We start from the raw sequence: 23,096 nt of genomic DNA, 5'->3' as shown, positions 1-23,096 counted from the left end.
AGGAGTGCCCTTGGAGTATTTCCACATATTTCTAAATCCTGGCGCTATACCAAATGAATTACAATGGAACTTGAAAGTTTGTCTACAAACAGGATTTACATAAGCAAGAATAAACTGGTCTTCAACACAGCATATTGCAAATATACTAAACTACTGCTCATTTTGAGATGCGTTTTAGACCTCACCTCTGCCATATGCTCTTGCCTTCTTTGGATTAAGTTTCGGTTTCAAAGGAGCACCTGGTTTCAGCTTTGCTTTGGGGAACTGTGACAGGTAAGTCATTACAGAGTGCTCATCCACATCAGGATGAATGATTTCTTCAGGAGCAATAACCTGGTAAACAAATAAGCAATTTATCCAGAATTAGAGTACTGCTCATATAGTTCCACACATCTGAAATATGCTATCCCTTTAAAGACCATCCTAGTTTCAAAAACATGGTTCAAAAACAGTCACTTTGTGGCTCAGAAGTTGAGAGACAGCCTATGAAGAGACACCTCGGCATAAGTAGCACTGCTGAAAGAGTGGCCCACATGGTAAATGGGCTCTTCCGTACCTTGAAAATGGGATCAAGAAGCGCACATTTTCTCTTCTGTAATTTGCAGCTAACTAGTTCCTAAGTGCTTATTTCTGGCCATCTGCTTAATGATATACTTTCCTGCTTCATAATGTCATTTCTGGCCCTCAGCATGCGCCATGTATGTTATTCAGCCCTCTGTATAAAATGAGTTGGATGCCCCGATCTAAAGCTTTGAATTATGAAAAATGGGCAGCTACATAAGCAGTTTTATTATGGCACTGGAGCAACTGATGCTTAATGCGTATTTGAACATAAGCTACCAGTAATTTGAACTTTTTCAAGGGAGGCAACATAGGGACACTACTACAGATTAAGTTGAAAGGTACCCTGAGCCCAACATTTGCAAGACACAGGCACAGGTTTCACTTGCTGTCATAGTTACATGAAGGATCTTATTGTTTAAAAGTTTATTATGTACATGTTGGCATCCTTCAGTCTCGGAAGACTATGGTGTCACGCTCTGAATGGTGGTTCTGGAACAGAGTGTCCTCTCCAGTGCATGAAGCCTGGGTAAAGTAGGTATGGAGAGGGGGATAGGTTGTTACCCATGCAGCAAATCCCCCCTCTCCACGTCGCTGGAATGGTCCAATGGAAAGGCAGAGGCCAATACGGTTGGTTCCAGCGGCGTCGCAGGAGTTGCCAGAACGTGACTGTGTTCAGCCATGAACTGCCTCAGGGACTCCGGCTCTGGATTTTGCCTCGAGGTTGACTCCTGAAGCCTTTTCCATAACTGGGTGTAGCCACAAGGCAGTGGAGGTTTGGGATCAGAGTTTTCCTTCTCTCAGATGAGCTGCCTTCCCAGGCTGACGAGTCCCATCTACCCGGTGGCTGTTTAGTCGCCTCTTACGACAAGTACAGCCAAACTGAGGGCCTATTCTTATCCCCAGCCCCCAGGGGATTATGTACACATATTATGTATTATGTACACAGAATGCATAATTTGAACTATACTGACTTAGCACTTAAATTTTGCTGTTCAAGTCAGTGTTACACCATACTATCAAGATGCTCAAAACAGTTCCAAGTAAGGGAGTCTATCAACAGAGTGTTGCATCCTAAAATTAAGACTCTCAAATCCTATTGAAATTAATAGGATATCATCATGTCCAATTTTTCTGCTGCTTAATCAAGATTTACTTTTATGGTACAGCCCATAAAGTTCTCAAATCTTGATCTCGTATATTAATCCATCATAATCACTACTTGCTATTATCTACTAGACAATTTTACTTAATCATTTGCATTTCAGTGAATCAAAGTAGCCTTTGTCTTCAAAGCTAAGCTGAAAAATACAACTTCCCTAGCTATAAAATGAAACAGCTTAGCAACGTTACAGCCAAAGTACTACTTTGCTGCTTTGAGTTCCACAATGCCAGAGATGCACTGGCTTCAAAATGCAATAGCCACAGATTCCATGCTTTCAGAGGGCTAAAGTCTCACTCTTTCCTTTACCTGAGGGACACCCAACCAGTCATCTGCTTGCTGCATGGCTTCACGGGCATTGTCAACAGGTTTCTTAGGGTCCCAGGTTTCCCAGTCTGGACAGAGACCTGAGGGGACAATGGAGGATTAACACTCAATCCTAACTCAAACACCCAGCAGTATCTATATTTGTGCAAGTCAGAATATTGTTCTCAGGTATGCCAAATTCTCTTCAATGGATCTTTGTGCAGAAGTGCATTTGAATTGCTAAGAAGTGGAGATGAAGCCACAGCAAGGGCTAAACTAGAAAAGTCATGCATTACCAGATATCCATCTTTCTGTGATATATTAAAAGAGTAGCTGTGGTGGGTCACAGTCTGGATAGACCACAGTATATGAGAAGGATTTAACTTTTACCCTCCCCCCATGTCATTTCCCCACCCCAGCAAAAATCCTCCCACCCCAAAGACTTGCATCCATGTGTTTTCATTCCTGCAGCAGATAGCTGCTTTAAGGAAAGCTATTTTCAAACAGGAGAACTGCTTGGAAGAAAGGGTTAAATAAGCCCCATCCTCAACACCCCAGGACTCCCAGGGTTATCAAATTAAAGACTGAAATACAAGGATGCACTTGTCAGGTTGTTTAGTTCTCCCCCCATCCCAACCAGGTGTTCAGTCAGATTCCTCCTCAGAGACCTAAAATCTCTACAGTTGATATCTCATTTCTGAAGAGCGCGCAACTGGAGCACAAGCAGAATACTCACAATGGGTAGCCAAGTGTAATATAGAGATTCTGCCACTTTGAGATCTACCAGGTAACTACCGGTAACAACCCCTGAATTATAGGCACTGCTAAACCTTTCACTAAAAGCACTCAATTCTGCCACCCATACAAGCTTCCTAAGAGGAAGTGCTCTCCACCTTAAAAAAAAACTGCAAAATGGAAATTCTGGAGGCAAGTGTCAACACAACCACTTATCAAATTATTGTGCAATCCTGCATTTGTCAGTAGAAACAAAGTGGAGAGCAAGTTGAAAAATCCTACCAACTACAGCAAGGTTTACTACAGTATCTTCATTTTTGTGCAACAATATCAGCAGTAGTTAAAATGATGCAACAGCTCTGCTTTTAGACCAAGGGTGTTGCACTGATTTTTAAGGCATTTCTGATAAGAGTATTTGAAATATGGGGGAAATGCAATATTTGAAGCTGCAATCCTGTTCACTTTTAGCAATTACACATTAAGAGATCCTTATTTTGCACCAAGACTTGAGACATACTGCAACTTACAGCAATGTCTAAAACTATGTGATTGTTTGCAGTATGACTCAAAGGTTCCCAACCTTTGCCCAGCCTTTTACAGTTTGCTGTTAAGAGCTGCAGTTCATGGCAGTGAAGAACTTTCAAAGCAAAGTTGCCTCATTTATGTTTGAGTTGTTAAAGTAACCCAACTCTTACAGCCACAGGGAGCACAGAAAGTAATCAGATACTTACCTGGAGCACAGCTATCAACAAGGGCACCTAGGGCTTTGCCATCCTGCCAGTTTTGGTTGAAGTTTGTTATTGGCAAGTATGGGATTTTGTTCTGAATCCATCCCAAGAGTCGCTGCTTAGGAGTCTGTTTCTTGGCATCATCATCTCCTTCATCCTCCCACACTGGCATAGAGATTGAATAATGGAGAATAAGGGTCCATACTAGCCCGAGGATTAACTTCAAGTTTCCATCCACAATAGCTTTACTATCTGAAAAAAAGAAATAAAATTAAACCACTATCTGTTTCAGTATCCAGTGTAGTAAAGCATTTTAAGTAAATAAAGTAAGACAGGCAATTGCTATACTGAGCCACCAATCTGCCACTGTAAACCATATGAATACTATATACCCTGCATGAATATACCTATTGCAGGCTAGGTGGAGTAGCAACAAAAGCATCCAGGCCATATAGCATTATATACTAAATAAAGTGTCAAGTAGATTTCTCCAAGTTCCTACTCGGATTTACGCATACAACTGTCTCCTGCAAAGAGCTACGTCTCAACTGCTCCCAACAAGGGCAAACAGCCTACTGCCCCCACCACCACCTAACAAGTTATCAAAAGAATATATAGCTTCATTAGGGAACAGTGATACCTGGCAGTAAGCAAAGTCCACCTTTTGGTACATTCAAAAACAGGCAGTAATTCTTCGCTCTGACCCATTAATTCTTAGGGAGAACCATTCTTATAAGCTTAGTTTTTGACCATCTTCCTATGGCAACTTGAGATTACTTCATGCTCACAGGCAGAAACAAGTCAAGGCACCCGACTCTCAAGGTTCTTCCCAGTTTGTTCTAAGCATCCAAGATAGCAGATATGCAAGTTCTAAAGGTGGAGGCTAGAGTGGTTTAGACCAGTGGTTCTGCAATCCAGGGCCACAACCCATACAAGGTTTACAGGGATGTTTGAAGGGTCATGGGAAGGGCCAAGTCTCTTTTCAACCAGCCACATACAAGGAGCAAGTAACACAGAGCTGGGAAGCATGACAACATATGTCCCTCCTCCTCTTGGCAAGTCAGAGCAAGTGAGAGGCTCGTAAGACCTCAGCACATGCTCACCCCCCTGAGCTCCCAGGACCCATGAACAAGGCATCTCATGGCAGCAAAGTTGCAAGCCCTCAAGTACAGCCTCAGCATCAACTCAACCCCCATACTCAGAAGGAACACCTTGCTTGGGTTCATGGGTGGTGCATGCTGGGATCACAGGAGGGATGCTCCATCTGCAACATTGCTCCAGTCATGCATGGCAGCAGCTTTAGGATGCATGGAAGTCGGAAGCAGAATGCGTGTGCATGTGGAAATCACAAGAGGGAGACTCTGCTCTTGCAAGCCTCTTGCCTACTTGAAGTGTCAGGAGGAAGATGGAGTGTGTGCCTGCCTCTGTGTACCTGCCCCACTGTGCAATTGTCCTGGCTTGGCCCCAGTGCTTACAGACACTCTATGATGCCCTTTCACAAGTCCTGGCTTCACCTGCTTGACTGTATGCATGAATCTTTTCTTGGACAGGTCACTGAATTAAAAACTGAAATTGAGATTTTTCTACAAGCAGCACACATTGGCTGATGACTTTGAAGAAGTTGCTTGGTTACTAAAGTTGGCTTATTTGGCCAACATCTTCAGGAACTTGAATTGAAAACAGACATGCAGTGATGAAATCAATCCATTGTGATCAGTGTAAAAAAAAATCACTTCATTCAAGAAAAGACCGGAATTGTGGAAAGAAAAAATGACTTAAGGAAAAATAGCTACTTTCCCAGAACTGAGTGCTGTGCTAGAAGATTCCTCACAAATAGCGCTCAGTGATATTCAAGTTATTTTGAAGAAGCTCCAGGAAGGAATGGACAGGTACATGCCAGAAAATGTTGACATCATGCAACAGTATGGGTCAGGAATGTATTCAGTATGACTGTGAATGTGATTGGAGCAGACATACCAGGATTTCAAGAACTGATAGATCTCCAGGGAAACCAAGTACAGAAGTAACTTTCTAAAAGCGTTCCATATTCAAAATTTTGAACTCGCCTCATGCACAAGCCCATTCTGACTCAGGAAGCTTTAAAGGCTCTTCTCCCCCCCCCAATTTCCCACAATCTATGAACAAGGATTTTCAGCTCTTGTCACAAACAAGAATAAATCAAGGAATCGTGTTGATCCTCAGCATGACTTAACCGCTAAGAGCTCACCTACAAAATGAAGCAGTACGTGGTAGCTGAATACATGGTAGCTGCTGAATATGAATACCTCAGTAATTTTTAGTTTATTAAGTACTCAAATTTTTAAAATTATTAATATGTGCCAATTCCATGGGTCACCAGATGACAAACACTGTATTTAGTGTCATGGTCAAAGGAGTTTGAGGAACACTGGTTTAGACAGTGCACATGTATTTACAAGAGACAGTTCTTGTGCATTAAGTTGCAGCCTGTCACATGCAGTGGAGGCCATTTCAGAGGGTGAATGAAAATTGCAGATTGTGAGTTACTGTATCAGCATTCACCCACAGTTTCTGCGGGTGGAGCAAGGTGCAATGTAAACAGTTGCTATTAATCTCATACCAAATAGAAGTGGCTACCCACGTCCAAGTCAAATTAGGATTTTGGAGATTTCATTACATGGGTTTCAAAAAAACCAGACCATTTCAAAACATGCAGACAGAATTTTCATATGCATTTCAGAAATTCTAGTTCTTAGATGCTCAGCATGCATCTTAGGAGATCTCTAGCCTTGACCGACTCTCAACAGAACTTAAGCAAGTATTTCTTCATTCAGTGTGAATGACAGGAAGGAGAAAAGCGCCAGTAGTCGAAAGTACAGAACGCAATTGGCTCCAACACAGATTTCCCTTCTGCAAATTTAGGACCACAGCTTATTTGCATCTATATGAAAATTATACTCCAAGTATTTCTCCCTCTTATAGTGGTGATAATACTTAGAGTACAGTTTAGCACTAGACTGTTAAATATTCCACTACCAAGTCAGAAATTCCACAGTGCCCGAGAATCAACATTTGCCCTGGACCCTCTAGTCTTGCAACAAAAGCAGCACACACTTCCTAAAAATGGCATGCTGGAAAGTTGTATTTGGAAAGCACCCCAAATAATTGCAGACACAATAATAATAATAATAATAAGGTATTTCTATACCGCCTTTCTTGGTTCTCAGATTTCTCCTTAGACTTTATTCAAGGTGGTTTACATAGGCAGGCATTTTTTAAATCCCTGTAGGGATTTTTACAATTTGAAAGAAGGTTTCTATCTTTCAAGAAACCACAACATTCAGATGTTTCTTTCTGATCTGGTCGCACATTCTGGCCTCCATCCTCCCACGCTCAGAGCAGATGGAATAGCTCGGCTCAGCTTGTCAGCTGCTTCAAGGTCGCACGGTGCCGGTGGCCTGAAACTGGCGACCTTCGGATGTTATCTTCAGGCAAATGGAGGCTCAACCCTCTAGACCAGACCTCCTGCCCATCAGTACAAGAACAAAGTATCCAAAAGCAATGACTCTCATAATACCTACTGAGATGGCATACCAAACACGCTCTCCAAGTCAAGACCTGGATAAAAGATAAATAGCTTTACTTTTCCAACAGGCTACCCCACGACAATAAAATGTTTTAAGCTGTATTTTACATTAGCAGTAGCAAAATCCAAATTTCACACAAGCAAAAGTTACTTTTCCTCTGCAACATAACCTAACCCAAGAATGATTCATCCAAGCACTCTTTTGCCAGACATAACTGTCCAGAAAAGCCCTTGTACTATTCTTGGACTGAATAAGGCAGGATCTCTCCTACAAGCACAACTCCTTTCAGCACCAAGTTACGCACTGATGTTTCAGGCCTCAAGCACTGATCTACTGCACAAGCAATTAATAGTGAAATTTATATCCGGCCACTCCATTTAGTTAATTGCACCCTTAAACTGCTTAAGCAATGAACCAAATGTTTGTGGTATTAAAGGTACATGGCCCGAGGTAGAGCATTTAGTTAAATTACAACATTTAAGTAACTGACACACAGGCTTACAGGACAGAAAGATTTAACTGAGTTGCATAAGTTTTATTAGCTCTGTGGCTGAATCCTGGCTTTTAATACATGGAAGTCTCTACAATTCAGAATCACCAAACATTGCTCAATTCTGCACATAGTCATATCAAACAAGGATTTTTATAGGTTTCTACTCCCAGGAGCAGGAACTGAACTTGCAAACTGAAGCTTTCATATTTATACCACAAACACCAATATATGACATTTGGGAGATCCTCATTTTATACAGAGTCGCCAGATGAGAGGGCTTTGCTAATTTAAATATGAAGGTTTTTTCTCTGCATAAAAGTTTCTAAGGTGCTTAAATACTAAAGGACAATTAGTTATGTCCTTTTGTTTTAATAATTACTTCCTAGTAATTAGATTTAATACATCACAGTATTTAACAGCAGTCTCAAGCAAGACTACCAATAGCTAGAGGCAGGAGAAAATGATTTTATTTTCCACAGATATTGGTGTTTTCCAGAGTCAGGAGTGCAGAAAGAACTGTTGTGTTCTTATTCAAAATTCACATTACTATGCTATAATAAATTTATAATTTGAATTAAGTTTTCTGTGGCCCACAGAGGCTGTGCATGGCCTTTAAAGGCCTCAGAAAGGCTCCTGGATGCAACCAGAGAATATCTCCAGTCTGGCCCCCATTGCAGGCTCATAACCCATGTTAAGGTAAAAACGCAGGTCCCAAATACGCAGATATGGAGGCAGGACCTGGATGTGGCTACATCTGCTGACACTATACAGCCCCATGCAGCCCCCATTAAATAAATAAAAACCAAACAAGACTTTTTGCAGTTTTCAGGGTTGGGCTTTTTTTTACAAAAATGAGAAGTGCAGAAAGCAGTCTGATGTATTTTTATTTTGTTATCACTATTTTCTCCCACCCTTACTAATAGCCATGCCAACCACATACCTCAGGGAGAGGTTTTATATTAAGAGGCATGACCTGCAGGTAGTTAATATTCTACATTAACAGGAGGCTAGGTTTGGATGCTGGCACCTCTGAATAATGAACACAGGGTTCAGGCAGACATTAAGTACACCCAAGTGCAACAATACAATTGGGGTGGCATCCAAGAACAGCCAGGTTGGAACTGGTCAAGGGCCCATACCCCAGCTGGCCAGGCTGAACCCGAAACCCTCAGTACTGCAGGAAGTGATAATTAACAATGCACCATCAGGTGGAAGGTGGAGACACCATGGGAACCCAGAGCACAGCCACAGCCTCCAGCATCCCAACATCCCATCCCAATAGTCACAACTGCCTAGAGTCTACAGCACTAGCTACAAGGCATTATCTAGATGACTTAGCATGGTGCTCTGATCAAGCATCCAGGAGATACTGAAGTTTCCCCCACGCATGATCATGAGCACAACCTTTTGCAATTGTTCAGCCAATCATGTCAGTACACTTGTCATGTGCTGAAAGTGTGGAATTCACATTTGTCATTTGTTCCAATATACTGTAGGCTGCTACACAAACATATTAATGCTGAAAAACCATTTCAGTGGTGATACTCTGCCCTAGTCAGTCCATTGTGAACTCAGCGTGTCTGATCAATAGTGAGAATGAGCAATCACAAAAGTATGTACTTGTTCCTCTGGGAATTAGTCAGATACTGGAGCCTAGTATGTTAAATATTTACCAAGAAAGCTCCACAGAGAATGATTATTCACATTTATTACTGGCAAGTGCTTGTTGGTTAAGTTGGTTTCAGAACTGGGTTGCAATCCAAAGAGCTTCCTTAGACACACCCTAGGATACCACCCTTTCGAAATGTTAAGCACACACCCCAGGGCTGCAACGTACACTGCTTGTAGAATTCCCCTTAGTTTCAAGTACACCTCATCATTCAATAGTACAAAGGAACAGCAGTCCAGTACTAACAAAGCGCTTACAGCCTTGCTTAGTCATTCAGTTGTCTGGATTGGGGCCCAGCTAGAGACTCTTAGCCTAAGAGCTAAATTAGATACATTTTCTTTGAACTTTGTCCTGCTGCAGTACTACAAGGAATTTGCTGTTAGACAATTAGCGGAAACATGATAAGCTACTGTAGTCAGTTTCCTTGGTAACTGGAGTACACAGAGAAACTGTACTTTTTACTTGTATGAGCAAGGGAAGGACAGACCTTGATATAAACCTGATCTGGCAGCTAGTGAACACCAGGTTAATTGCTGGTCTGCGATACAAGAGAGGCTACAAAACAATCTGAACAGAACTGGTGTAGGACCGTGGCACACAAGCTTCCTTTTAAAGTCCCAGGTAAATGCACAGATTTGCTTTATAAAGTCTTACATGCTGCCCATTTAAATCAGAGCTCTTATATTGTACATTCTTCATTCACATTTAAGGGTGGGATAGAAATCCCTAAAAGAAAAGTGCAAGTTGGCCATTTCCATTTATACACAGAATGTCAAGGACCAGTAGCTACTTAGCAGTGAATCTAATCCTACTGCCTATTAACCAGGAACAGGGTTTCTCAGGGTATATGCAGCAATTTTATTATTTCACATCTTCATACCAGCCACTACCCAAGGAGCTCAGAGTGGTATACATAGTTCCTCCCCTCCTTTTGTCCTCAAAACAACCCTGTGAGGTAGGCAAGGCTGAGAGCTAGTCATCCAGGAAGCTCCATGACCGAGTAGGGATTTCAATCTGGATCTTCCAGCAAGTCTATCTCCTGAACCACTATACCAGCCTGGCTCCATTATCCATTTGCAATTTTACATGAGAGGTTGGACCGCTATTGAAGTGGACTGTATCAATAGCATCTTATTTTTGGTATTCTAAGATTGTACCCTTGTCAAAGTCAGGCAATTAGCAATTGCGAATCTGACCACAGGCTGCACATTCTGCAGTAATGCACTGTATATGTTCAGACTCGCATTCATGCTATCCCACTCCATTCTACCACAAAGAACCCCCTGCCTCCGCCCCACCCCACACACCATTCTACCACAAAGCACCCCCGCCTTCCCCCCCACCCCACACACTATTCTACCACAAAGCACCCCCTGCCTCCCCCACCACCCACGGTGCCTCCTGCCCTCAGACCCTCTCTGGCCACAACCGGAGCCCAGGCAAGCTCCGGCCACGGCCAGAGGGAGTTGCAGAGCCGAGGATGCCGCGCACGGCGCCTCCGGCCCTCAGACCCCCTCTGGCCACGGTCGGAGCCTGGGCAAGCTCCAGCCTCCTGCCCTCAGACCCCTTCTGGACGTGGCCGGCCCCCAAGTGAGCTCCAGCCAGGGGGAGTTGCAGGGCCGAGGATGCCGCGCACAGTTCCTCCGGCCCTCAGACCTCCTCTGGCCATGGCCGGTGCCCGGGTGAGCTCCAGCCAGGGGGAGTTGCAGGGCCGAGGATGCCGCGCACAGTGCCTCCGGCCCTCAGACCCCCTCTGGCCACAGTCGGAGCCTGGGCAAGCTCCGGCCTCCTGCCCTCGGACCCCCTCTGGCCGTGGCCGGTGCCCGGGGGAGCTCCGGCCATGGCCAGGGGGAGCTGCAGGGCCGGGGACACCACGCACGGCGCCAATGTCATTCTGAGGGTTGGGGATGCTCTGTGCGGCATTCCTAGCCATCAGAATTTTCCTTCGGCCATGACCAGAGCAGAGCTCCAGTCGCGGTCGGAGCAAGTGGGGGTAGGGAAGCCCCAAAGCTCCCCCAGATCACGGGGGCCACCCCAAATGGCTCTGCGGGCTGGATCTGGCCCGCGGGCCTTATCTTTGACACCCCTGATCTAGACTCTGAAACACTTTCAACTAGACTCTCAAAAAAATTCACACACAGCACTTAGCATTGAGCCAAAAAACAGGCCGATACTGTAAATATGTATGAACTGCCTGCTTCTCCCCATGGCCCCATCCCACATCCCTTAGATGTATTCAGAACCAATGGATCTCTCTAAACTGCTTTAAAGGCAGCCCGGGTACAGCTACCACAGAATAAAGGCTAGCAGCTCTTATAGGGATTCAATAACTTCATTACCTTTACAAATGAGTTCAATCAGCTTTTACAACTCAAGTGCACTGATGAATGTACCTGGCTGTATTACCAATGTTTGGCATGTGTGACATGGCAAACAAAACCTACCCCTCCAATTCCAGTTCTGCCTGCACCCACTCACCCATATACAATTTTTACTACAACAAAAAAGGCTATTTACAACTCTGATGCCAAAATAAGGATTTGCATGCCACTTTTCTGTGCAGCATTCAAGGCTATACAATAAAAAAATAAAAGCAGAAGTAGCAAAAAGTTCAGGACTAACCATCTTACTGAAACTAAATACCTGCCTTAAGAAATATCTCCTAAGACAGTAGAAACAAGAGGGGGGCTTCTGAAGTCAGTGCATTACCCAATATTGTAGACAAGAATATGCTGAAACTTGCAACTGCTGACAGCAAACAATACCTAACAATTGCATAACACTGAGTGTGCAAACTGTTTCACATTATCTTGATGTAATCCTTACAAGAACTCCAAGATGTGCAAGCATTAGTCCCACATTGCAGCTGGGCCTGAGCAGGCGTGGCTTGCCCAAGACACCAATGAGCTCACAGGAGAAGCAACATTCATAGTGGAGAAGTCTCCAACTTGCAGCTCAGTCTTACCCCACTATGCTACATCAAGTTCACACAATATCATCAAGTCCCAGAAATAATTCAAATTTAAGAGAATGCCACGTGCCTGCTTTTAGAAACCACTTCCCTTTTGAACCAAGAACTACTGTGTACTGATCTCAAATGCTCCCCTCAAAGCATTTATTGGATGAGCTTCAGGAAAGTCCTACCAATTCCCATATGCAAGAACTACAATGACAGACTTCAGAGAAATGAGCTTGATCAGAGACAGAATCCACACTTTTGGTTGGCCTTGGCAAGTCAGCTATTTGTCTTCCTGAACCTTGCCCTACTCTTCTGGCACTCACAAGGACACACAGGCAGGAAGAAATCATTCAGGTTAGAATTCAGGCTGAGAAGCACCAATTCTCACTGTTTTCAAGTGCTTCCAAAAGCAAAGCACAAGGCAATGATCCCACCCTTCTACAGAGTTCTAATGCCACTGTCTCATGTTGAACCATACTCTGGAGGCACCTAAATTAGACCTTTATGCCATTTAATAAGCACCCCAGACTAATGCAAAGCAAGCCTATCAGTATGCCAGATGACTGGAGGTGTTTAAAAATGGTGTTATTTACCTTACTCAGAAGTAAGTCTATTGTGTTCAGTAAGACTTAGGTGTATACTTCTTAGTCTCCTGAAACAGACACCTCTACAGATGGCAAAGGGACAAGATTGGTTGCCCTTTTCCCCACACCACACAAAATGTTCTTCACCCTGAATTCTCACCAAAATGCAGACACTCCAGGCCAAACTAGACTCAACATTAACCACACTTGCCCTTATGTTTTTCCTCCTTAGAGCCCTACTGGGACCAAAGCATGAAGGGATGTAACTCTTATCCCCTACATTGTGCTTTAAATCAGGGGTCTCCAAACATTTTGGCCAAAGGGCCGCATCAAATATCTGGCATGGTGTTGAGGGCAGGGGAAAAAATTTAAATATAAAATTTTTATAAATAAGAGATGGAACTTAGATGAGTGAATAAATGAATGAATGGGCTCATTCATCCATTCAAACTCTCTGGCCCTTAGAACACCCTCCAGATGCAACCAGAGCACAGTTCCAGTCACGTTTGGACAAGTGGCCCAGACACTTTCAGGGGACAAGAGGCTGGCCGTGGGTCGCATCTGGCCCCCGGGCCGGGGTTTGGAGACCCATGCTTTAAATGTAGAGTATTATTTTCCCTGCCATTGACATTAATCACAAATTCCTTCCAGAAGAATTGCCTTTTCCTTGACACTACTACTTTTATGTGAACCACTGCAGGAGTAAACGCTAGAAACCCCTCTGAACCTGCCATAATCCTCTTTCCCTCCATCATGTCTAAGATGAACAAAATCAAATGCACAAGAGCAAATACCACAATTGGAATCACACCTAGTCTGGCCTTCAACGGAGTCTCCCTTCATACATCTAACAATGCTGAACACCAGAAAGATGTTCCCAGTAGCAAGCTAGTGTATGTGTCTGTGTAACCCTGATCAAGTACAGTGAAGTACTTTGCACAAAGTAGAAAAATGTATATTTTAAAGAGGATATTAGCAACTGCTTCTCACATTAGTACAGGCATACGATAACTCCCATTAGTCATTTCCCATGTCTAAGAATTATATCTTGCCATGTCCCCAATGCATATTATATAGATATTCACTGATACATAAGACAGCCAAACGAGTCTCAGTGGTATCCAACCCTATACAGACTTTCAAAGATCTACCAAAATGTATTAGATTTATGTTGGAAATGTGGGAAGGGAAAGGGGGAACTTTACTGGCGACAGGAAGCAAAGCAAAGACTTACTGGACATAGATACTGAGTTCTGTTTAACTTTCAAGATTTGACATTTGATTCTATGCTATGCTTTTTTAAAAAGCCAAGGGTGCAGCAGCCAAGAAAGAGACAGCAAGGTTTATGCACCAAGGACTAAAAATCTCAAGTACCACCCTGCCAAGGTACATCATTTTATTTGCTTAATGTTTTTCAGTTGCTTTTATATAAGTCTACAAAAAAGGTTACACTTATCAGTACTGCAGATCAAAGAAAGGCCTTGTTAAATGAAAACATCCTTAGTTTTCCCCCCTAAGAGCTGCAAGTGTACAACCCATATGATCTCTTTGGAAGGGAACAGTATAACTGGTACCACTAAAAAGGTTTCTCTCATTTCTGCCAATCAGAGTCCTGTCAGTGGCAGGCCAGAGAGTAGGGCCTCCTATGCAGATCTCAGGGTCAGACAGATGTGCAAGAATGAGAATCTTTAGCCAACTTGATCCCAGAACATTAATTATTTCACATTCTACCAAGAAATTTAATAGTACAGCATCAAGTTACATGTTACCTCCAAGTGAGTCAGAAATTAATTTGGGGGAGAATGGGAGTGTTGGAGAATTCTGCAGTACCACCTAGAGTACTATTCAAGAGAAATCTTTCAAGCTTTTTCAGGATGTCTGTTTCATTTATCATTTAGTGATGGTATTGTCCATTTCATAAAACATTTTAAAAGGGACAATCCTCATTCCTGTTTGGTTCATAATCTGGGGCATTTAAAGTATATGCAAGTATGAGGAAACTGAAGACAACTTTAGAGTGTCTATGAAAGCACGCCAGTTTAGTTAAGCAGCATTAGATTTTCCCATGTGAAAAATGGCTTCAGTAAGGATAACCAACAACATGCAAACACCAGTCCCTAGATACACATTTATGAATCAAGCCCCTACACCCATGTATAAGGAGCAAGGGAGTTGTCCAATTACAGAGCACAGGACAAGTTTTTTGGAGTGAGAAGTCTAAGTTCTCAACCTAAATTAACACTGACAAGGAAGCATCTGTGAATCTGCAAGTAGCTATCAAGGCATCACCTTCAAACTACAGCATAGCCAAAACAAGATATTAAGACAAACTGCTGCCTGTACCCTTGTCTCAGATACCCCTGAACAAGCCACAATACATCCTTAGTGGATTGAGCTCTGAACACAAGTGCTCCCTGTTTGCACCAATATCCTGACAACTTTATGAACAGCTGGTAGGAGATAAAGTATCTGCAATGCAGTACAAGGAGTGAGGCTTTATACAGTCACAAGGATCAAAGCTATGTAAACTCCTAGCTCTTTTTATCTGCAAGTCTACTTTTGAACATCTTAGTCAAATATCCCAAGTATTTGGTACAAGATTTCATGAGCCCCTATCAAGCTACCCAGGTTTGGTAGGCCCTGATCTGTGGGCTAGGGCCATCTCAAATTTGGCTGGCCAGTACCAGAGGGAGGCTTTCAGTGGTGGCACTAGCTTTGCACTTTGTTCTGAGTCACGGAGCACCTACCTAGCTTTAAACAGGTCGTTAACTGGGGGAGGACAAGGTTCAAATTATGGCTAACTTAAGAAAATGATTGTGGTTCATCTTGTTTCTTCTACTACAGTTTTTTATACCCATTAGCTGCCTTGAAAGTATTCATAAAGTGAGGTATAAATCGTAATAGAAATTATGACCTTCTGTCATTCATTGTCACAGTACTGCCACCCTAGAACAGAACTGAAATTTTTCCATCATCATCTGTTTCCAAATAAAGCACACAAGCCAAGCAAGCCTACTGAAAGTGGGAAGTTTTGGTTTTCATGATTTGCTTTGGACATGCAGAATGGGAACAGATCTATATAAAAACTAGAGCTACATGTACAGAGGCCTCATTCATTACATAATGTGAGTGAAAGTATTTTATCGTCGTTCCAAGACATGAATTGCCAACCTGTACCACACGTAGCAGAGAAGCAAGTATCTTGCTGTATACCTGGACACAAGGCTGGTGTGCCTGGCTGAATATAGCACAATCAGCCCTTACTCTTGCCTGTTTCTAACATGTTGAGAGGTTATCATCCTAAAGCATGGGGGGAAGAAGCATTAATATGCACTGTGGTGAACACTAAGTATGGTTTTTAGCAAGTGTGTCAGAAGTTAAGTGACTAGTCACCGCAGTTGGTTACAAGCTTCAAGGTACATAGCCAGAGACTTAAGCGAATAAGCCCAAATCCAATTTGACTTGTATCCTTCTCTAGCTCTGCTTATTAGTTCATGTTTGCCACCAAGTTTTGAAACAGTCTTTTGGTTAATAAGAAAATCTGGCACTAGCTGTAGAAACAGGAGTCAGCACCTGGTAATGCTTCCTTTTCCAATAAATTCCTCTACACCCAACCTGTAGAACTTTGCTTCCATTTATTACTAAAACAGAAACGGCAGCTTTCCAAGCCCTTCCTGTGTCCTTAAAGCCTGCTGCAGCATGCTTTGAATAAATGACATCATTGACAAACTTGTTATACTGACAATATGCCCCAGGAGAGCAGGCCCCCCTCTTATACTTAGCAAAGCACATTCCAAATTTGTGAGGTCACCTCTTGTTCCCCATGTCTATGAAAAAACCCCAGAAGCTGCAGATGAGATCAGTTTGCTTTTCGATAGGCTTGACTGAAATGCTGCTTTGTGATGAATCTGAATATTGGCCTAAGTATTCCAGGGAGATTTTCTTGGCAGCATTACTAATCTATATGTGCAAGTCCACAGATTCACTTCCCGCCAAACTGCCATTCATTTCAACATAGGTTGCTCAGAGGTCTCCAGATCTTGTTACCTATACCATTTCTTTCGAAACATATATCTAGATCAGAGCTTCTCGGTACTGCTATTGTAAAAAGTCCAGAAAGCAGCCACTTATGAGGGCCTTCACCGTGGTGGCTCCCACAGTGTAAAATCCTTTCACCTGCAAGTGTAGTTAGCACCCTTCCAGATTTTTTCTTGCCAGTTTAAGTCATGGCTTTCTCTTCAGCCCTTCACAGATATTTTACAACAAACCTGGCCTCCAAGGGCAAAGAGCTGTCCATGCTTATTGTATTTTCTCATTACTGATTCTAAGTTTTTAGTTCTGCTTAAGTTGCCTCAAGTACTTGTGAGAAAGGTAGGATATCAATTTTTAATATTAAAGAATCCTCCCTAAATAAAAAGATGGCTACATGAGCCATGCCAGGTACTATCAGGAAAATGTTTGACATTTAACCAGAGGATAAGCAGGTCAAAAAGAAATAGAACTCAGAACCTCAAGTCTTTCTAGTGCTTTTGTTGGAGGGATACTACTGGAGTATGCTGAACAGAGACCACCACTACTCCTCAATTCTGAGTCAAACAGCTGAGCCTTCAAAGGTAATTTTGACATGCACTTGAAATTTGCAAAAGTATTCACATGCCACCTACAAGTTATGTAGAGGCTGTGCTGATCACTGGTAATCTGCCATGTAGAAAAGGTCGGTATGCCTGGTGCAATCTATAGCACCAAGCTATGAAAAATAGTTGGATCAAGTGTGTTCCCAAAAACACACTTAACACCATAGTACTGTATAGTGTTAATTGGACAATCTGCTGTCTGGCCAGCCTGTATACATTCCCACAAGTTACCTAGAACAGGAACTAGCAATCCAAATCAGTTGGAGATTCTCTTTACAGCTCCACAGGTTTGCAGACTCAGATGGGCCCCCTACAAAGTATCCAAGCAGGTCGATCCTCTGAGGCCTCCACTGCTTGCAACAGTTTGTACAAGTTTTCAAAATTCTGATTGATCTAGACTTTTAATAGATCAAATCGAGTTGTATCCATTGGATCCTAAGCATTAAGCCAAAACGTCTCTAAATTAGACAATCAAAAACGCTCAGAGGAATGAGACCATCCTCAAGCCTACATGGGCAATGTTTTCATTTCTACAAAATGCCTTATTCATAGCCAAACACTTAATTCCCCAAAAGGCAAGTCAATCTTTCAATCTGACATTTGAGAAGTGGTGGCAGAAAACCAAGTCTTCTAGAAAAGCTAGGAGAAGAATGCTCATTCTGTGGGCTTAGCAACCCACATGGTCTTCACTAACATGCCACAGTTCAATACATATCCTTCTTCTGCAAGTAAATATCTTTAACATACTGGAAACCTTTCACTCCTAATAACAGTGCTGTCTCAGACAGAGGCTGGGAGGGCTATGATCAGCACCACACTCCCATTCACCAACCACTTTCAAACAGGCCTTCATTAAAGGCTTCAGTTATCTTTAAGACATGTTTGGCTCAGCCTGTGGGCAATGTTAGAGCACAAATTATGTCAGCTTGAAGCCAGCTGTTGCCTTCTCATTCCCCCAACTCTATCCTTTTATCTGATAATATGAAGTCTGCTGAAATATGCTTGCACAAACACTTATTGCTATTTGCAGTTTACATGCACAAATCATAACCACAACCTAGGCCCGTGATGCCAGGCAGAAGACCAAAGAATGAAGGGCCCCTTTGAAACAATGAATGATACTGGGGCATCCAAGCCCACGAGGTTTGTATGCTCTGCTGTTAAGTTCTTCCCTAGAACAGAAAACCAGATGCCCCTTTGCATGCTGCAGCCCAGAACAGGACTTATTCTGTAATAAGTTTCTTAACCTGAGAGGCATATGGAAATAGGCAGGGCCAAACACTTCCTTCAGCCACAACTGTAAAGTTCAATTTATATGCAAGATTAGGACTTCTACCTCAGAGCTCAACGGACGCTTCATTTTGAGTTTTTGCATCCAAATACCATATCCCAACAACTGTTTGGTATTTGGGGCAATACTATTAACTAGACATAAGAAACAAGTTAAACTGAGCAAGACCACCAGAGAGCAACAATTCAGTGCTGCTGTAGGCCTTTTTTATGTCATAGATTCACCAAGGCTACTTCCATTACAGCAAGGAAGTCAGCAACTGGTACAACAGCAAGATATGGACCATGACAGCACTTACTATCATGAACACACAGCAGGAGCAAGAGTCAAGCATGGAAGAGCTAAGTGGGAAAAGATGTTTGACCTGAAGAGTAAGAGGATGAAGAAGCTGGGAAATTGCCATCCTTTCTGTATCCAGCTTCATAATCAGTTATAGTGTTATAATCAGTATACAGGTGTTATATTTGAGGTAAGTATCTACTAACATGGTAAGCAAGGTGAATCAGCCCTGTGGTGTTTAATGCTAAAACATTAACACATAAAAGACAATCTAAGCAGTTTTCTTATTTTGCTCCGGCACTGCATGATACTCGGGGGGGGGGGCATGCTTTAGGCACTTTGTCTCTGCCTTTTTCCAAAATGGCACTGTTGCATTCACTGACCCATGTCCTCCTTTATGATCTGATCTTATATCCAATGAGTAGTTAGCAGAGTAGCTGATCTTGCAGAAACTAAGTACAGACATCTGCCTGAGCAGTGTCCCATGTAGTCACAATGTTAAGTAGTTACACTGCCCCAGAACAAGCCCCTCACGAAAAGTCATCCTAGAATCCAACATCTGATTCCTGAGATAACAAGGAAAAAAATCTGCCACATCTCTGAAGCATACCATGTAATTGCTTTCAAAAGCCAACATTTTACAAATGGACAATCACAAAGTAACTAGAACATCTAAATCAGCCCATACTCTCAAGACTTTCTTTGGTTCTTATTTGTTCCCTACGCAAAAGTACTGCGCTTTTTGCCCACAAAATGTCATCTAAGCTACAGACATCTCGTGAAGAGTTGCTTCAATTTTAGAAAATTTCAGCTGCTTGTTAGTGATAGCTCATCTCAGATCAGCCAGTATTAGATGCTGCCTTTTGGTGACAAACACTACAATGCTGCCAAGCACAACGTCCTTAACATTAGCAAGCATGTTTACTCACACTGGGTGTGGGTCAAGATGCTTGTGGGCAGCAGCCGCCAGCAGAGGACTGCACAGATAAGTAACACTATTCAGATATGGTTCAGCCAAATCTTCTGTGTAGCACATGCCAAGCACTGAAGCCAGTGGACAGAATTTTTGGAGCCAAAACCAACACGTTGGAAGTAATCAGAAATGATTACTGTTTGGGGAAATCCTTGACTACAATGTACACTTTGATTCAGTTTTTCCATCTGAAACCATCCAGAGACACCACACTAACGGGATTGGCAAGAGGAAATCCCATTCATACAAGCAAGAATAGTTCAGCCAGGCTCCATCACAGCCAAAGAACAGCATTCAGAAAAAGGAAGTGTTCTAGTTCAACGAATATTTCAATGTTCACAGCCCAGCACATCTCTTTAGATCTGTGTACTGTAATAGGCACCCACTATTTCAGCTGCTTCTTCAAAATGTGGTACCCTCTTTTAGAAGCTTTGTAGAGTTTGAAGCCAATTACACTGGCATCTCCAGAAACCCAAGAAACTTCAATTCATGCTGCAAGTCAACTAAGCCACAGTGGTGGTCCACTTCAGTCACTTCTGCTGTCACCACCATATTAAACTATGAGCCAAGATACATGTGAAAGGAAATGATACAAACTTCTTTTGAAAAAGAGATGCATCAAAGCAGGCAGGGAAAGGAAGAACTTTCACAATTAGCTGTGCGTTCGACATTCTTTTGGACACCTCAATTACTATCCTCACCCGCATACAACTACTCAACACTCCTTCGTATTTTGCATACTGTTGCAGAATCATCCTGTTATTCTTCTGGCTTATCAACTAAAGTTAGAGGAAATCCAGCTGTTTCCCTTAACAGCTGGCAGCCTTGTTATACAAAAATACAAAACCTGCTTGCCTGCCTTTCAGTTAATGTTGATAAGCACCTTTAGAGAAGGGATCTTTTATAACCCAAACTTGTAAACATGCATTTACTTCCAGTTTCTGCCCAAGTGGAAGTTTTTATCCAGGCAACAAAATATTTGTTTACATCTCATTTAAGAAAACTGAACATGTTTCACCACTTTCCAAAGCATGTAACCGACAGGGACTAGATGTTATCTGCACCTGTGTGAAGTTGAAGTTCCAGCTAAAACCTTCATATTCACTGATGATCCTTTGGATTAGACAGCCAAGAGTCTGGGAAGCTCTCATTACCAAGCCAATTTGGTACAAACAATTTGGTTTCACAGAAATTCATTAGCTGCAAATGACATAAGAGAAAGTGTGCAAATTTTGCTCACAGTTTCAAGGTATGAGAGCCCAATTATCACATGGGCCATCCATTCAGCAGCACTGTTTCTCCAGCAGCATCATTTTGCAGCTCAGCAGCTAAGAGGTGGTCTGTGAAATAACCTCAGAAGAAGAGGTGCTACTGAAAGGGTGGCCCATGTGATAACTGGGTTCTCCCAGTGCTTCAGTAACATCTCCCTCTCACCCCTCTTGGATTGTCCCTTGCCTTCTGAGGCCTCCTTCCAACTTTCCTCCCATAACACATGCTGGATCAGGCTACCGCTAGGATCAGGCCCAGCTAGTCCAGCTTCCTGTATCTCACAGTGGCCCACCAAATGCATCAGGGAGCACACAAGACAACAAAAGACCTGCATCCTGGTGGCCTCCCTTGCATCTGGCATTCTGAGGCAACCCAGTTCTAAAATCAGGAGGTTGCACATTACACATCATGGCTTGTAACCCGTAATGAACTTCTCCTTCAGAAATTTGTCCAATCCCCCTTTAAAAGCATGCCATCACCACATCCTGTGGCAAGGAGTTCCACAAACTATACACTGGGTAAAGGAATATTTTCTTTTGTCTATCCTAACTCTCCCAACACTAAATTTTAGAGGATGACTCCTGGTTCTGGTGCTGTGCAAGAAGGAGAAGAACATCTCTCTATCCACCCCCTGCATAGTTTTGTATGCCTCAATCACGTCCCCCCTCAGGCACCTTTTTTCTAGACTGAAGAGCCACAAATGCTGTAGCCTTTCCTCATAAGGGAGGTGCCCCAGCCCAGTAATCAGTCTGGTTGCTCTCTTTTGCACCTTTTCCACAATATCCTTTCTGAGATGCGGCAACCAGAATTGGACACAACACTCCAGGTGTGGCCTTACCATCAATTTGTACATAGTAAAATGGGAACCAGATAAAGAGCTTTTTGGGGCAATGGTGGTCCTGGCCACTGTGCCATCTGGGGTGAGCCTGGAAGTGCCCCCATTGCATGACCTCTGGAGGTCTAAGGCCTCCAGAAGGCCTTAAAACACTTCTGGTTTTTCAAAGATAACCAGAAATTATGTTTTAAGGCCCTCAGAAGTCCTTCTAAGGGTTGGGAAGGCTACACGCCAGCCTCTCCAGCTCTCAGAATGCCTCCGGACAGGGAGGGTGCGGGCGCCCTCAGGGCTGCATGGATGGGGATGCCACCCCCTACCGTGGCTCCCAGGAGCACTTGCACCTGCTGATTCCCTAGGTATGCCACTGTGGATTGGGGGCGCATCTGGTCTGCAGGCCTTATGCTGACACCCGCAGTATAGGGACTCTCCCTGCCTCTAAGTAACTCAAACAATTTAGTTAACAGTCTCAAATCATAATCCTCCATGCTTTGGGAACAGTCACTGTTCTTAGCTACCAGAGATATTACTGCTGAAGAATTGTCAACTTCTCTACCTATTTGTTTTTGTCACCCAAGCTCTCTTCTTCAACCTGGAAGCAGTCTCACACTGCTGCACTTGGTTGATAACGGCAAAGAGGTTTGTGGTACAAACTAGGCAGATCTCTCCTAGTTATTACACAATCTTAACTTGTATTTCTGCCACTTTTTCCAACTGCAGTAGAACCTCCAAAGTTGACCACCTCTCTATATTGACCACCTCCTTAAGTTGACCTAATTTTCACAGTATGGACAGACACTACATATACACTATGGGAGACCAACCTCTCTATATTGACCACCTCCGTAAGTTGTATCTTGACCACTTCGACCATATCAAACACCTTCGGGTATTTAGTGAATCTGAGGACACCCAGTGGAAGCCAGGCAGCCTAAGTAAAAAAGTGTTGTTTTTTTTAGCTGTTGGGGCTATGTAACATGCTACATGCTATGGGCTGGCAAGGGATAGCATTGGTCTGCCTGTCTGCTATGAAACCAAGTATTTTTTTAACTTAC

The 23,096-nt window shown here is 43.0% G+C and overlaps 1 protein-coding gene across 3 annotated transcripts in view; it reads right to left on the bottom strand.

The window, feature by feature from the left end:
* Positions 1-23,096, bottom strand: part of FLNB (filamin B) — a 98,533-nt gene that overhangs the window by 62,327 nt on the left and 13,110 nt on the right. For all 3 annotated transcript variants that reach the window (XM_066618025.1, XM_066618023.1, XM_066618024.1), the window contains exons 2-4: positions 3,496-3,744; positions 2,033-2,130; positions 186-333 (exon numbers count right to left, since the gene is read on the bottom strand). In XM_066618025.1, the coding sequence (XP_066474122.1) occupies positions 186-333; positions 2,033-2,130; positions 3,496-3,744 (495 nt within the window). The remainder of the gene's footprint in view (positions 1-185; positions 334-2,032; positions 2,131-3,495; positions 3,745-23,096) is intronic.

Source organism: Tiliqua scincoides, chromosome 2, assembly GCF_035046505.1.
Source record: "Tiliqua scincoides isolate rTilSci1 chromosome 2, rTilSci1.hap2, whole genome shotgun sequence".
Taxonomy (NCBI): Eukaryota; Metazoa; Chordata; class Lepidosauria; order Squamata; family Scincidae; genus Tiliqua; species Tiliqua scincoides.
Note: the sequence above shows the minus strand (reverse complement) of the source record. Positions and strands in the feature narration are given on the sequence as shown.